Source organism: Scylla paramamosain, chromosome 15, assembly GCF_035594125.1.
Source record: "Scylla paramamosain isolate STU-SP2022 chromosome 15, ASM3559412v1, whole genome shotgun sequence".
Classification (NCBI taxonomy): domain Eukaryota; kingdom Metazoa; phylum Arthropoda; class Malacostraca; order Decapoda; family Portunidae; genus Scylla; species Scylla paramamosain.
The window spans coordinates 24,121,012-24,138,511 of NC_087165.1; the positions used below are offsets into that span (position 1 = coordinate 24,121,012).

At 39.0% G+C, this 17,500-nt stretch overlaps 1 protein-coding gene across 3 annotated transcripts in view; it reads left to right on the forward strand.

Moving 5' to 3' along the window:
* The window catches only part of LOC135107711 (Fanconi anemia group J protein homolog), a 72,739-nt gene that overhangs the window by 53,011 nt on the left and 2,228 nt on the right, over positions 1-17,500 (forward strand). The window contains exons 3-5 of one of the 3 annotated variants that reach the window (XM_064017896.1): positions 7,375-7,517; positions 10,303-10,414; positions 14,172-15,197. In XM_064017896.1, coding sequence (XP_063873966.1) covers positions 7,401-7,517; positions 10,303-10,414; positions 14,172-14,194 — 252 coding nt within the window. In that variant the 5' untranslated portion in view covers positions 7,375-7,400 and the 3' untranslated portion in view covers positions 14,195-15,197. Of the gene's footprint in view, positions 1-7,374; positions 7,518-10,302; positions 10,415-11,399; positions 14,145-14,171; positions 15,198-17,500 lie in introns of those variants that run through there. The other 2 variants (XM_064017897.1, XM_064017898.1) reach the window with 2 other exon arrangements.

A 17,500-nucleotide genomic window follows, 5' to 3' on the forward strand; every position in this document is an offset into this window, starting at 1 on the left:
TAAACTGCCTCTGTTTCTGCATAACACCTGTGAAGATACGAGTAGATACTTTGAATCAAGACTTGCTGGGTGCTTCTTAACAAATGCGTTCTTGGGTGAGGCGTTTGGGAGCGTGTGAGAGAGGAGGGAGGGGAGGGGTTTTGTAGGTGAAGTAGAGAGGCTAGTGGAGGACTACAGAGGGGTGAGGGTGTCGTGGAGGCAAAGGAAGAGGAGGAGGGAGAGGAAGGGGAGGAGGAGGAGGAGGAGGAGCAGAAGCAGCGTCCTTTTGTTTTAACCTTCCAAGCGTTTTCTTTTTTGTAATTTTCTTAAGTCTCCCCTCCCGTCTTCTCTTCTCTTTCCCCCCCACTCTCCCTCTCGCCCTTACCTCCACCTCCCCGCTGCCTTCCCTTTGCTCTCTGCCTTCATCCATTCCTCCTCTCCCTCCCTCTCCTTGTCCTTACCGCCTTTGAGTCCAGGCCGATCAACATTGATTATTGCCCCCTATGTGTTTATCAAAGCCTTCTCGTGCTCTCGGCCTCCTTTTTCTGTTTTTTTTTTTTTTTTTTCTCTCCTAGTGTTTCTACAAAAATATAGGCTTAGGCGTATCGCAAGGTGAGACAAGTGCGGTGTGTGGCGACGATGGTGGTGAAGGTGTCTCGCTGCGAGCCTTCTTGGTGAGAGAGAGAGAGAGAGAGAGAGAGAGAGAGAGAGAGAGAGAGAGAGAGAGAGAGAGAGAGAGAGAGAGAGAGAGAGAGAGAGAGAGAGATTCCTCCCCCTGTAAAATCCAAGGTCGTAATAACACACACACACACACAAAAAAAAAGGCTAAATAAACTTTTACATCGGATCCCTATGATGAACGTAAAGGAATGAAGATGGTGGTCAGAATTTGTATCAGTAGTTGGTTTGAATGATTACCGTGAAACTTATTTGAAGGTTATGTGTAGTGATGCCACGGGAGAGTCGTGCTGTTAGTTCATAAGAGTTATGTGTGAAAATAGTGTTAAGTATAGTGAGAACTGTCACCGTAATGGATGTGAAAAGTTAAAGACAGTTTAATTAACCCTTTCACTGCGATACGAAATCATTAACAGCACCAGAAGCAATGCATGAAATCTTTATAAGCATCTACAAGAAAGTTAGGAATGAAAAGAATAGAATTTGCAATTTCTACCCAGTTTGAGGATTGGAGGGGTATAGAACAAGCAAAGATGTCTCAAAGTAATTCATAATAAAGGAAAGATCTACCAAATAGCAGTCAAAGGATTAAAAGATTTGAGATGTCTGTAGCTTTTGAGTCTAGTGATAGATAAATGAACGAATATATAAATAAAGCTTGTAAATGAAGTGTCCTTGAAAGGGATACGCGATATTGAGATGGATATAGCCACAGCTCAAAGCCAGAATGTGTGATGGCTGCGAAGAAAATAATAGAGACGATATATAACATGATTTTATGAAAGTTTAATTGGCCCCAAATTTAAGGTGTGAAAGTTACAATGTAGTTTTTTATTTGTTTATTTTATTTATTTTTTTTTAGGAGATCCCATTGATAAATATTTTGCTTAAAGGAGTGGGATAGTTGACTCTTGATAAAGGTTCATTTAGCTGTTTTGATGATGGTGGAAAAAAAATGTATAGTTTCTTCCTTGAGGTACTGAAGGTTACTAGATTCCACGTGCATTATTCAGTGACATAAGACGAGTAATAAGTGAAAAATACCGTATCATCTCATAAGTAAGACCTTTTTTTTTTTTGAGCAGAAACGAAAGTCACCGGTGAAAGCCTAGACTAGATAATGCACTTATCTCATGTGAGAATATTATGAATGAATGCGTGAGAGTAAGTGGTTGATACGATGAAGATAGAGCAATGTGAACCTCTACTACTGATACAGCTTTCGGGGGAGACAACTTTACCTTATCTTAATAGTAAGTGAACTGTTTAGATAAGATGCAGAGATACACACCCGTTAAAAGATGTTTGTGGACGTGTGTGTGTGTGTGTGTGTGTGTGTGTGTGTGTGTGTGTGTGTGTGTGTGTGTGTGTGTGTGTGTGTGTGTGTGTGTGTACGCGCGTGCCGGAGTGTGCCTGGTTAGCTGGTAAAGCGGCACTGAATTAACGTCTTTCACAACTTCATCACCATGGTAGTGCAAGTCTTCACGAATAAGGTGTAATTTGCTACCCGCTCCTTACACACACACACACACACACACCCACACACTTTCACGACACACGCAAACCTGAAGCTCGGCCCCCTTACCTTCACATACTGTAATTCTCGACCAGCCTTACACCCTTTTGCGTCACAGCCATCAGTTCTCTCTCTGTATCGACAACGCAAATACGAGGTGAGCTTTCATGGATGTCTTTCGTGTTTCGGCTTTCTTGACACCAGAACTTTGCTGCTGATCAAGGCTTGTGAGATAATTAGAGGTGGCGTTCATTAGTGGTTGGATGATGAGAGAGAGAGAGAGAGAGAGAGAGAGAGAGAGAGAGAGAGAGAGAGAGAGAGAGAGAGAGAGAGAGAGAGAGAGAGAGAGAGAGAGAGAGAGAGAGAGAGAGATTATAAACACTGAAATATACAAGGGTCACAGCTTAGCTCTACTATGAAAGAACAATTTTCTCTGCCTAAAGAAACAAAGCATAACCACAAGGAAGAAATATATGTACAGCAACTTAGTGAGAGACAACACCAATTTAGACACAGGTGAGGCTTAGACTTAAAAAGTATATGACGGTATGAGAAGGGCATGACTTACCATGGTTAAAAGCAATATGGCATAGGGGATGGTAGCAGTAAGTTTGAACCAAAAGATGCCAACGAGAGTATCATCAAAGGGAATACTGTACCTGGAGAGGTGTTTGAGCCTAATGTGGAGAGGGCACGACCTAGGCTGACGAGATGACTCAAGAGGGAGGAGGAGCAGACTGGAGGAAGCAACTTAAGCTTATGTGAGCATGGGCGACTAAAGAGAGCTTGAGTCGTGAGCTTGAGGATGGAGGAGGGGCGGCGAAGAGTGTCAAGAGAGTAGGTCTAAAGGAGCTTGGACGCCGAAGGGAGAGAGGGACGATATACACAAAGTCTTAGGAGTGAGAAGTAGAAGCTTAAGATCCATGGAGAATGCCAAGGAGAACATGAAGTCTGTGGAACTCTGACTCCAGGACTAAAATTCATAATATTCTGTAGTAAGGTGGGTGCAGAGTCTAGTAGATGAGACCGCATTTTAGATCAGTTGAATAGTTCGATACATTGAGTTACATACAGGCTAATTTGGAAAGTGGATCAGTGAAGGGGGAGAAGCAAAAATTTAGGGTTCTTGGTTAGGCAGTGCAGAACGTAGAAATAAGAGGTTGCACTTTAGACCAATTTAAAAGTTTGATTCATCCAGTACACACAGGCTAGTTTAGAAAGTGAAGCAATGGAGGAGTGACACAAAGGCTTCACGAATATGAAAGTGTAGAAGGGAGTAATAGAGTCGCACATAAGACCAAATTAAAAGTAGTTTAAGAATTTACGGAGCCAAAAAACTGAACACGAAAGGACGGAGAACGGAGAAACAACAAGAGTGACGGTGCAAGTACAAGTCTATAAAATATTCTGAAACACTTCTGCGCCGCGCCTCCACAACATTGAAAAAGCTCTAATTGCAGTTACACGTGTTTTTAAGGACGTTTATGTGGTTCTTGTGACAGATTAACAATTTCTTTTTATATTTATGAACAGGACAAACACTTTTGGGAGCCCGGCTAACTATCTTTGCGGCATTTGAAAACGGTCGTGGTAAGGGAGCAGAGCGGCCTGATTGAGAAAGAACCACAAGCTTACAAGCTTACGTGTGAGGTGAAGGTCCTTACTGGGAGGTACAGACTTCAGAGACCTACGGTTAAGGTGGGAGGACAGGTAATGCCTCAGTGATGGGCGCCGATAGGAACACTAGCAATGAGTTCCGTGCATTCCACACCTGCCTCACCTGTCCTCCACACGCGGCTGTCAATTTAGCGAGGTGTGCGGGTGAGGCGAGGTGAAGGGGCCTTAGGGCAGGCTGAGGTGTGCTGGGGTAAACTGGGTCGTGGGGAGAGTGAGGGACAATGGAAGGCCAGGGACGGGAGGTGAGGCTCTGGGGAGAGAGAGAGAGAGAGAGAGAGAGAGAGAGAGAGAGAGAGAGAGAGAGAGGAGAGAGAGAGAGAGAGAGAGAGAGAGGAGATGAGAGAGAGAGAGGATTTAAACAGTGACCCGTCAACGTCTAAGTTACATCAGTATTGCCTCTGCCTTCTTAATCATCTCTATATAGTTTTCTTACTGGCTAATCTTAGGCGGTGGAGGAAGATCAGTTCTCCAAAATGTATTGCAGGCTTTTGTTTGCCAGAATCTTCTTTCTTCCTTCCTTTCTTTCTTTCTTTCTTTCTTTCTTCATTCATTCATTCTTATAGATATTATGTGGTTTAGTCTTGAATCACTTACCCATCGGTCAAAGTGTTGTGTTGGTCACCAGTGCTTATATCTCACGTTTTCTTCAATCTTGAATGACTCCCTCTGATTGGAAACATGGTACTGCTGCAGAGGCGCTGCTGAACGTTAATTCTTATTTATATAATATTTCAGAATGTAGTAGTAGTAGTAGTAGTAGTAGTAGTACAGGAAACTATCCTCTCTTCATCAGTGAGCTTCAGTTATTGATCATCAGCCCCAGCGTACTATTCATGACATGGTTGCCTCTCGCTGCCCGGTGATGACTCAAGGGAGTGGAGGACCAGCAAGCTGTGGAGCGTTGTGTCACCTGATTCTTCCTGCTACTTACGGAAGGTGGATGACAAAGTCGCCTCAGGAACAGAATTAACTCTCCTTCAGTATTTTTCTAATTATGTCTCACCCTGTGTGCATAATGTTTTATTTATTGATTGATTTTTGTTTACAGTGCTTGTAAAAAATGTATATCAAATATATGTTTATTTATGTTTTTATTCGATTTATTTATCTACTTATATTTATTTACTTGTTTTTTTACTAAAGGATCCTCAGACTCGCGTGCATGTACGTATATAAATGGAAGATAAATGCTTTTGGTATTTTATACACGTTTTTATTTATATTTTTTATTTATTTTTTTATTTTGTTTTATTTTATTTTATTTATTTTATTTATTTACTTATTTTTATTTATTTATTTATTTTTTTTTTTTTTGTATACCAGTGCCTGCCTTTCCGTAGTATGGTTTGCACCAGCTGGCGGCCTATTAATGAAGGCGCCTCTCGGGACGGGGTTTTCGAGAGGTTTGCCGCTGGTGGTGGCAGGCCGCGGTGGAGGCAGCGTGCTGCATGGGGGTCTTGATTGGCACTTTCATTTCAGTGTTGTTCGTACCTTTCATGCTCTGGGTATTGCCGCCCACACGAGCCGCGCCGCACAACATATTCCTATATTTCTGCCAACATTTAATACTCGCCAGTTTGCGTGTATCTTTCCCATCCCATATTATTTGCCTGGCTGGTGTGTGTGTGTGTGTGTGGAGGGATGGGGCGTGGGGTTGTCGGGTGAGGCCTGGGATTGGTTGCTGGTTCCCCCTCCGTATCGTGGTGAGCAGCTTCGTGTTGGTGAGGAACGTTGAGGATGCTGGTGGTGGTGGTGGTAATCCAGTCCCCGGCACACTGCCACCTACCAGGACGCCTTTCTCTCTCTCTCTCTCTCTCTCTCTCTCTCTCTCTCTCTCTCTCTCTCTCTCTCTCTCTCTCTCTCTCTCTCTCTCTCTCTCTCTCTCTCTCTCTCTCTCTCTCTCTCAGTCAGACTGTATCTGTGTGTGTGTGTGTGTGTGTGTGTGTGTGTGTGTTTGTCAATGAATGAATTTGATTGTAAAGAAATAAGTAATTTAATAAACACACACACACACACACACACACACACACACACACACACACACACACACACACACACACACACACACACACACACACACACACTGTCAGTATTGAAATGAAATACATACAAAGTGAAAGCATTTGATTCACGCTGTCAGGCACCTCAGCGGTCTTGAGTGAAAATGCTGGCCGTGGTGCCAAGGAGCGCAGGAGGCGGGGAAGGATGGAAGCAGTGGTGAGCGACATCTCTTGGACTCCAGCTGGGCAGGATGACATGCCGGCAGCCGGGTGCAGGCCTGCTGGGATACCACAATATTCGCGAGCTACTATTTCATCCCTACTCTGCTGAACTGCTTGGGAACCACAAACTTTGCGAGATTACCTGTTTGTGTCTATTGATAAAACTACGCCTTAGCCTCGTCAGTCCTTGAAGCTCTGTAGGCTCGACAGCGTGGCGGAGGCGCTTATTAACACGGTCGTATAATTCAAAGGCCATGCTCGTTACGACGGGTGACGTGAGTGGCTGTTCCCAGTGCAGCCTGAACATCACTCCTGACCGCACATTCTTGGCAGATTGGTATCTCTGGAGTGAACATTAACTTAATTCATGCGTGCCTTTAAGACGTCCAGTTGCAGTAATAAATTACCATCATCTCGAGCAGGAATCTGGTTCGTCTGCATTATATTAGGGAGGTGCATTATGTCCGTCAGTCATACCGAGGACCTGACTCATTGCCGTGTTGTTCATGTTCTTGGTGTAATAAAGCCTGATGCGCACCAGCCATCCCTTGCTTGAACCGCAGCGGTCTCGCTCCCTGGGATGATTCATAACACTGACCAAGACTGGGTGCTCATTCACACGAGACGCTGGCTGTAGCAGCATTACCATTATGCGTAATTTTGCTTGCTAACGTAGAAAATCGTAAATTTTGAAGAGAAATTGCTGAAAGAAGCTATTGCCATGTAAGTATTATGTAAATATTACCTGATTACTCAGATCGATGTTCAAGTGTTACGATGCATCGTAGCGTAGCCAAGCCTATCAAAGTTGTTTGTGTTCGCCCTTCATGGCTTGATCCCATTTCTAACATGCTCCTTGTTAATGATTTACTACCATAAAAAAAATTTTCGCTATTGCTTCAGTATTTCCTCTTATTGCCATTATGCGTTTGTTTAAACTTGTGTAATGTAGCGATTTCGAAGTCAGTGTTTTCCCATATAGCCTACTCGTCACGTGAAGCGCTTCATTACTAGCAAGCCTTACAGTATGGAATGAAATTACATTGTTATGATGGTGACTGGACGTTGAAGTGTGACCATACTTTAATAATTTGAGGCATTTCCAGAGAGAGAAAGAGAGAGAGAGAGAGAGAGTAAACAGCCGTTGCATATACCCATGCAGAGATAATACGCGTATAAGGCACAGCATTGATATCTGGCATTGTTTCAGATATGAATCCCACTGATAGATAAGCCATTCATTGTCGCAGAAGTTACCTCACTTGTCAGTAGTGTTTCCCTCACCCGTTGAATCCTTTGCAGGAGTGCGTGGAGAGGTTGGCAGCACCATGGAGGAGTCGCATCAGGTGCCAAAGAGGCCTCGGCAGAAGATGTACCACATAGGGGGAGTGCAGGTGTTGCTCCCCGTCAAGCCGTACCCGTCACAGCTGGCCATGATGGGGCAGGTTGGTTGACTCTTGCTCCAGGTTCTGCCGAGTTGTGTGAACCTTGAACCTTTGCGCAACTAGTAGATAGTGACCGTGACCCAGTGTTGTGTCTTGATAATCTTAGATTTGGTTTTATTTATTTATTTATTTATTTATTTATTTTAATGTAGAGAATTTTATTTTATTTGTACTTAGTCCATTTATTTTAATTTATTTTATTTATATTTATTTATTTTTTATTTCCTTATTAATTTATTTTATTGGAATTTATTTATTTTATATTTATTTTATTTATTTATTTATTATTTCCTTTTTAGGAGAAATAAAACTAATTAAAATATTTAATTACTTCATCCATTATTCTCTTTGTTGCCTATGGTATCCTTCAAAACCATACTCAAAACTTTCGCTTACATTTCATTGAGCTTAATACTATATAAGACCAGAAAAATGCCATGGTTGTCACTTTATGTCCATATGTGTCCCCTTGTTCTTTCTCAGACTCCCGTTATTATGAGATTGGAGTTTATCTTAATAATCATCTCTAAAAAAAGATCTCTCTCACTTTTCTCAGTGATTCATGACACTTTCTATCTCTGCTAGTGTCAGCTTTGTTTCTAAATTGTGTCACTGAACTCCCTTTAATGTAAGAAATGAAGAAAGTTGTGATTGGATGGAAATGATAGATATGTAAACTGAATAATGTGTGGTATGAAGTGCTTTTATTATATTATTGTTCTGTTTTATTCCCTAATCTTTAGTGTATGGTAAATGTGTTGCTATCATCATCATCATCATCATCATCATCATCATCATCATCATCATCATCATCATCATCATCATCAACCCTTCTTCTTCTTCTTCTTCTTCTTCTTCTTCTTCTTCTTCTTCTTCTTCTTCTTCTTCTTCTTCTTCTTCTTCTTCTTCTTCTTCTTCTTCTTCTTCTTCTTCTTCTTCTTCTTCTTCTTCTTCTTCACTCTGAAAGGTTTCATACATGATTGCATGTGTCAGCCTTTTACCATGCACCACTGAGATCACTGTATGATTGTGTCACTTAGTATCTTTACTTGATATGAACATCCATACATCTAACGTCTCTCACTTTTATTCTAGAAAATATAATAAGCATCCGAGAGCCAGTTTTAGCCATAGCCATTCAGTGAGGTGCAAGTGTACAAGAATATAATGAGAATTCTGACACAACAGTAAACTTCTGATTATGACAGCTGGGCATTGAATGCATAGGTACTCTATATTAGCCTATTGCACTGATCTTGCACTCATCTGCATTTTTTTCTGCTGTATGCCTCTTTACCAATACATCACTACTTCAGAACCCTATTCTTTTGCTCACTTTGTTCTTTAGTATTATATGTCTTGTCATTCAGAAATGTATCACTCTTGTACCTAACCATCATTGCTCTACATACATCTTCCTTCTTTGCTCCTTTTGCTTCACTACCTACTCTTTACATAAATTACATGCAGGTTCTGTGTAATTCAAAGGGAAAATAAACTCTGTCAGTATAGGTAATTTCTCTGAATTACTTGTGCCTTCTTTCCATCATCTTCATTGTCTGATCTAAAAGTTTTATGAACTTAATTTCTCTTTAGGATGTGACTCTTTCTTTTGTTGTGCTGAAAAGTCTCATAGTAGATAATTATTATCTACTATGAGACTTTTCAGCACAACACAATAATATACTATATGATTTTTTTTCTATTTTGCAGTTTAACCTATAGCTAATTCAGTAAAGATAAAAAATAGTAATTATACCCACTGTCTTGTTCAAAGGTTTTATTGATAAGTTAAGAATTAATATTTGTAGTAGTATTTTTGTGGTGTTTTGTTAGTATTTGAAAAGGAAGGAAAGATATTTTCATTGTAGATACCAGTTGAAGATCAGAAGCTTTGTGTGTTTGTGTGTGTGTGTGTGTGTGTGTGTGTGTGTGTGTGTGTGTGTGTGTGTGTGTGTTTACTTAGTTGTATTGTACAGGGCATGAGCCAAAGCTCATTTTGTCCTGTCTCCATAACCATAGTTATCCACTTTCTCTTTAAATATGTATACTGTTTGCTGCAGCCACCTCTTCCTTCAAATATTTCCAGACTTCAATAGTTATATACTGGAAGCTGGATTTATTTTCTTCCCATGTCCCCTCATCTGTCTTTCTCCCTCCTCCATCTGTGGTATCAAGTAATTTCTGTCTGTTCTTTTTATATTGTTTACTAATTTGTATATTGTTATCAGGTCTCCTCTTTCTCTTCTCTCCTGTAATATTGGTAAAACCCATCTTTTAAAGTCTTTCTTCATAGCTTAAGTCTTTTAGTTCTGGTACTATCTTTGTTGCTATCCTCTGTATTCTTTTCAGTTTCCGTATATCTTCTATTCCTGTGTGGACCCCAAACTACTGCTGCAAATTCCAATTTACGACATAATATGCTTGTTGTAATTTTCTTCATCATTTCTTTATCTAAATAGTTAAATGTCACCTTAATGTTTGTTAACAAGCTGTATGTAGAGCCTAATATCCCATTTATGTGTCTTTCAGGTGATAATGTGTCCTGAATCATTACTCCCAAATCTTCATTACTTTTCATTATTATTTCTCCTCCCATTTTGTACTTCCATGAATGTCTCTTTTTACTTTTTTTTCCTATTTCCAACATGTGGAATTTTCTGGTATTAAATTCTAGTTTCCATCTTTGGCTCCATGCATGTATCTTGTCTGTGTGTGTGTGTGTGTGTGTGTGTGTGTGTTTTGTGATAAAATGCGTGGGTTCTAATTTTGAACTGGTCGGCAGATCATAACAGGACTGAAGCACCGCCAGAACTGTCTGTTGGAGTCCCCTACAGGGTCTGGCAAGTCCTTGGCATTGCTGTGCTCTACACTCGCATGGCAACGTGAACAAACAGGTGAGAATGTTTTTTATTTATCTATTGATTTAATTTAATTTTTTATTTATCTTATTTATTCATTTATGTATTTTTTTTACAAAGGGAGACTCTTAAAGAGCTCAGAAACTACTGCCACTACCATCATCATCATCATCATTTTCACGACCTCAATTTTTAGAGATTTCATACATGTATTGGATTGCAATGCATGTATTGCAATCCAGTACATGTATTGTATTTATTATTATTATTATTGGTATTTATTATTATTATTGAGGGAAAAATCCTCCTGAAAAGAAGAGGTAATATTGTTTGTAAGATTATTTCATTGGTAGATTTTGCATGAAAGATCTTTATTTAAACATTGTGATTGTAATTTTGTACTTGTTAAGCTTTTGAAGTAGAGTGTTAGACATTAAACCAGTTTGTGGACATTGCTGATGGAAGTAATTGTTTTCCTTTTGTTAAATTTGGTGCAATTTTGTCCTTTAATGTGCTCATACTTGGCCTCATTATTTATTATGTTCATGCAGTGAAGAGACATAGCATAGTATAGCAGCATGCAGGATGAACTTTCATTGCCCAGCTGCTGTGCTTAATTGGCTGCATTATTGTGCACAGTAGGTAAGATGCATGGTAGCCGAAGTAAACAATTGTTGGTAATAATTTGAATTGGTTAATAGGTGACCATTCTAGCTTCATTTCCTGCCTATTGCATCTCTATATACATTTCCTTAAAAAAAAAAAAAATGCTTTAACTGATTTTGCTCTTTTGTTGGCCTTGGCTGGTGCTCCTCTTCCATAAGAAAAAAAAATAAAAAAATAGATAAGATAAAAATAAAAAAAGACGTATTTTGAACAACAACCTTATAAACCATAAATGGATAACTTAAAAACTATCACAGCAAATTAACAACTTGAAAAGCTAACACAATTACTTCCTCAGTTAAAACGTCTTTCATTATTACTCATTATTACTCATAAGGATATGTGCACTTGACAGAATAGGCCTGACCTGTTACTGAGCGTAGATGGGCAACGACTTATCACTAATGAGCTGCAGCATTCAGCATCACCTGGGTAATTCAGAAATGCAGATGCACCCAGGTTTTGTGTGCATAAGGATGGCAGTGTTTGGGGTTTGCATGATACAAGTAGTAGTAAAGGGCAATAGTGGAATGCATGATAGCCGGAGGTTTGAGTGTATCTCATGCAGTAATGTCTATTTATCTCACTCTGTCCTTTGTCAGTCCATACTTAAGGTTAGATTATTTTTTTCTTGAAATGGCTATCACCATCAGAAGGTAATAACAACATTTAAATGTGTTTATAGGTAACAAGATTGATTGATTGTAGATGAATAAATAGATCACTCAGTAAATCTATTTATCTATATACTAGGCCAGCAATCCTGCATGAAGAGGCCCAACAAAGCACCACACACTCATGCACACAATCATTCACACTCTAAACCCTATACCCCATGGTGGAAAGGGATAGTCTTGTGGACAGACAACCTTACTTTATCTATCCATTGACTTGCAGGATTGTCCTTTCATTAAATATATAAATAAAAATGAAAAGTATGTACATTGGTAGAAAATATTATAAATAAATGAAAGAACATGCATCATTATAATAAATTATTAGTACTTTGGCAGAAGAGAAGAAAGCTTTAGGTGGAAAAGGGATATTTGCGGAGTGGAGAGGAGTGGTTGCTTGTGACAGGAATGGATGGAGAGCAGATGTGAATGGCGACCATAAATGCAAGGTTATTTCACATCTGATCCTATTATTAGACTGTGGAGGGAATCATTTAGGTCTGGTACAGTAGCGTAAATCAGTTCTGGTGTTGTATCCTGATACAGAAAATATTTGATACGTTGTGCAACTGACTTTGATGAAGATTAATCCTCTCCTTCCTGGAGGATTAGAGACTAAGATGCTTCTTAATGTTTGTATGTAGGTGCCTTTTCTTGACTATCCTCTTTGAAAAGGGATGACAGCTTGGTATAAAGATAGATTTGTCTTCTTTTTCTCCATAATAGTAACCAGTAGTTACTAGACTAGACTAGATAGATATGGAACTGAATCATCCAGGATTTAAATTTCACTGATTCATATATAGATTTATGAATGCAGGGTTCAGCTTTTTAGAGAAATATGTTGTTTAATTTAGGAAAATTTTCTTATGGATAATAATGTCATAGCAACATTGGATATTTGTTGTGAAATGGGATTGCAGTGTTGTAAGGCCACTTTACCAAAGAAAGTACTTAACTTTGCATTTATTGTTGAAGTGAAGCACAGAAAGGTTTGTATAGGATAGAGTAAATTGAATGAATTTGTTTTTCGAGGGGCATAGCATAGAGTACATATTTGGGATACCAACCATGCTGAAGCAGTTGAGGTAAAAAGTGCCAGGTCCATTCTAGTGTTAGTTGTAGAAGTTGTAGAAGAGCCTTATGGTATTAGATTGCTGCATAAGATTAGAAAAAAACTATAAATCTAATTGAGGCATACAAATAGTGCCTTTATTTTCCACACAATTCTTTAAGGCAAACAGTGCATAAATGTACTGAGATCTTCCTTTGTAGACAAATCATGCTACTGCATATGAGTCAACTTGTAGGTGCTGTTCCTGAGACTTGAAGATTTAGCATATGTTCTGGCAAAGCACAGTTATGACATATGAATGGTAATGCAAAAAATTGTGTGTTTTAAGTGGGTGAGGTTTGATATGTACATTATTTTCACTGTAATATTATTTCACTTTTCATGATTTCATGCTTTTAGTGTCCATTTTGGTAAATCTTTGATTCATTTCTTTAATGTGTTACTATTGAGATATCTTTATTTCTTTGGGGAAGTTATACTTTATTATTTTGTTAAGATGTCTTCCCTTTCTAAACTTCATGTGATCCCTCAAGTGTCCAGCTTCTCTACATTCCTACAGCATTAGATCTTTTATATGGATGGATGAAAATACTTCTTTTTGACAAGTGAAAAACTGAAAGGGCTGGAATAAGAATAAATTTGTTGAAAAATAATGTTGGGTGTGTAGGGTCTAGTAATAAAGAATGAAATGATGCTGTGAAGAAGGTAAATATTCAAAATTGTCTAACAACAGAATGCCCTACAAAATGGCCATGTCAAGAATGTATAGGATGAGTAATGAAGGGATCATGCAGGTAATTATGTACCATTGTAATTTGATATTAATTTGATTACTAATCACTTCCTTGTGGTTTGCAGCCTTACAATGATTTTTGGTCTTTATTTTGATTTAATATGTAAATATTTTGGAATATAAATTCTTTGCTTTGTATAATATGCATATTTTTACCATTCACCAAAATTTGCAAGTGGTGCTGGAAGTATGTGGTAATGCAAAGAGTTCCCATTTACTGATCAGATAAAGTGCTTCAAAAATATTTTGTATTTGATACTGAATTGATAGATGATATCCAAGTGGAATTAATTTATTAGATTCCTCTAAATAATGATCTTTTTTGTCTTAAAACTTTATATTTTGATTGATGCCATACAAGCTAGACATATAAGTAAATCTAATTTGTATTGTGAGCTTGTTTTATGTACAGACATTTAAAGTCTTGTATTAACAGCATGAAAATCAAGGTAGACATACTGTAGATAAAGAGCCTTTTATTGTTATGAATACATGGTTTATTTTCTTACCATCACATAATTAATAATTTTTTTCTATCACAGTCTTTTTCTCACACATTTTAATGTTTTCTGTCATTGTTTACAGTAATTCACAAGAGGTGCTGGTAAGTCATATAATCAGGAATTATTTTTTCATAATTTCTTATTTGATTTTCCTTTGATAATGGTTCTGGTGGCCTTAGATTTGTATTTTGCATGAATCTGCTGAAACACTTGTATAACTGTTATGAACAGCATTTGTAAGTTCCAGGGGAACCACACACTACTTGGAAAAGTATTCTGCTCTTGAGAGGGCTGTCATTATATCTGCCTTATAGTCATTCTCTGGAAAGTAGTTCACAAGTGATAGCAATGAAGATTTAGCACTGTGTCTTGTTGTTAAATTGTGATTTCCAACTTTATAAAATTAACACTGAAAGAAGAATGATGTAATTAAAATTATTTAATATATAAGTATTTGAATATTATGTAAATTAAAATAATTGTTTAAATATAAATATTCTTTTTAGGTATGTGCAAGTTGTGCTTGTTGATGCTGTTGAAGAAAAGGTAAGCCAAATTTAATGTTTTTTTTATTTTCTTTATTCTGAATTAGTTTTTAATTTAGTTTAAGCAAGGAGATGATGAATGTCTTGCAGGAAAGGAGACAAAGGCTGAATCACAAAGAAATGCATCAAATTGTCTTTCATGAGCAGTGCTGGTTATTTAATGCTTCTCATTCATTTCCTGTTATGCAAGTTGAGGGTTATGGCCTCCGCTTAGAGTGTCGGCTGAAAAATGGGGTTATCCAATTCATGACGCCACACCTGCCTCATTGTGAGAATAGAAATGCATAGGAAGGATTCCTCAGTCCCCTCACTTGATTACCTTTGAGTTTCCTAATGACCACATGCATGGAATACAGTGTTGGCATTTTTCTGTCCTAGGTACAGAGATAGTAGGTGGTAGAATGATAGATATAGGGGTATAGAGAGGTTGATGGATGGGTAAATAGATAGCAGATATCCATAGTTAATACTCTACAACTTTAAGAGAGAGAGAGAGAGAGAGAGAGAGAGAGAGAGAGAGAGAGAGAGAGAGAGTGAGAGAGAGTGAGAGAGAGAGAGAGAGAGAGAGAGAGAGAGAGAGAGAGAGAGAGAGAGAGAGAGAGAGAGAGAGAGAGAGATAATAACATAAAAGTAATGTACACTTGTAGATTCTCAGGGTATGTAAAGTTAATATGAAAGTGTTTGGTATCATAAATCTCTCTTCTCATGATAGTCTTTGTTGAACACTGTGAATACACTCCCTTCTTCGCTCCCAAGTTCCCACCTGACACAGCGAGCCATGCGTTCCACAATCTTTCACTCTGTGGTAAATATTTTGCAGTCCTTTTCAGGTGCATTTTTCATATCTTTCAACCGTTTCCCACTCATCAGGGTTTTCACCTCCTCCACCCAACTTGGCATCAATGAGAGCGGTTCATTTGATCTAGTGTGAATAATAAAAGGGAGGTGAAGGCTTGCTTATGTACTTTATCGTTCCCTCCCGCGGCTGATCCCATTCTCCTTTCCTTTTGAATTAGCCGGGAGGGTTCATGGGTTGGGTCTGAGGTCTTTTCAATGGGTAGGGCTGCCTTTCTTTTTGATCACTGGTTTTGTGGCTCGGTACAATTGAGAAATGGGTGAACTTTGCCAGATCAAGTTTCTTACCCTTATTAGTTATTGGTAGTTGTACTTTGTGTATGTGGTAGAAAGTATGAGACAGTATTTATATTTTCTTTGCCAGAATGTAATTTTTTTTGGGGGGAAAATTCTCTTGAGGCATCAAGTGGGAGGGTTGTAGGATGATTGTAGGAGTGGTAGGTATTTATAGCGTAAATGAGGTATAAAAGACCAACTTACACCTTAACCCTAATTATCAAAAGGTTTTTGGGAAGGGGGATGACTATATCAGAAGTCCTGGTAAGTGACACTTGAGTGAGAGCACCCTCTCCACTGCACACAGAGGTGGTCAGCCCATTCCAAAAGGCTATTCACTCTAAACCACTAATTTATAAGTTTTGAATAAAAATATTCCACGTAATTAAGTCAATACGTGCTTCTTTCTGTGTGGCTCCAGTTTCTCAGCAGAGGCACTTACCTAGACTCTGCCTTTTGACCCGTTAAAATTAGTGTGCCGAAGGATGCCGTGCTGCTGCAGTATGAGCCTTGCTGTAGGGAATCACTGGGACTATTTTGAGATGACCCTTTACACATCTCTGCATTTCTAATTCATCATTAATTATTTAATTGGGAAAAGTGGGCCTTTCATAGCTGTGAAATGAAGGGGCAAGAGAGGATATCAAAGTGGGATCCCTCTGTTTCCATCCAATGTGCACATTAGTGCCTTCTCTTCCCCCCTCATTCAAGGCTCATAATAAATTTTAAAAAGGAGATTTTTTGATCTTGTTGAGTCTGTACTAGCCAGGCCCAGAGGCAGCAAATCAAAGAAGAGGGAAAAAAAAAGTGTGCTAAATGTGTATACATACTTTTGTATGCATTTATAAAAAGACATCTGCATTCTTTCCTTTATTTTCTGCTCTCATATAAAGGATTTTTTCCTTTATATCTGTTCTGTGATTCTCTCTCTCTCTCTCTCTCTCTCTCTCTCTCTCTCTCTCTCTCTCTCTCTCTCTCTCTCTCTCTCTCTCTCTCTCTCTCTCTCTCTCTCTCTCTCTCTCTCTCTCTCTCTCTCTCTCTCTCTCTCTCTCTCTCTCTCTCTCTCTCTCTCTCTCTCTCTCTCTCTCTCTCTCTCTCACACACACACACACACACACACACACACACACACACACACACACACACACACACACACACACACACACACACACACACACACACACACACACACACACACACACACACACACACACATTTTTTTCTACTTTAAACATTATAGTTGCATAGTGCAGGTTTGTTCCTAATGAGTGCAAAAGATGCTGCCACTACTGGGCTGTTACAGACACACAGTGTGACCCAACAATGCAATCAGAGATGAAGGGGGGCAGGGTGGAGTGTGAGGAGTTCAAGTGGACCGAGGGAGGGAGCCCCACCCACCAAACACTCGGGGAACAATACACCCACATACACAACAAGTGAGATGTTCTAAACTTGCTCTATTGATTTCACTTCTCACACACCCTCAATAGAATCCATTCAGACCAACTCCCAAATTAGCTCTCATTTCCTTCTCCTTTACAACACCTCCATACCTCCATGAAAAAGAACCCACACAAGGCACCTACAGCCCTTCTCCCTAATTTCAGAAATATTTCCCAATTGAGGCATCTAAATGCAGCCCTTCTTTCATGGTAGAAACAATAGGGCTTTTGTTGGCCATCTTCCTGGTGTGTACCTGTGCTGGAAATTATGGCAGTTAACTCTCCTTTGACAG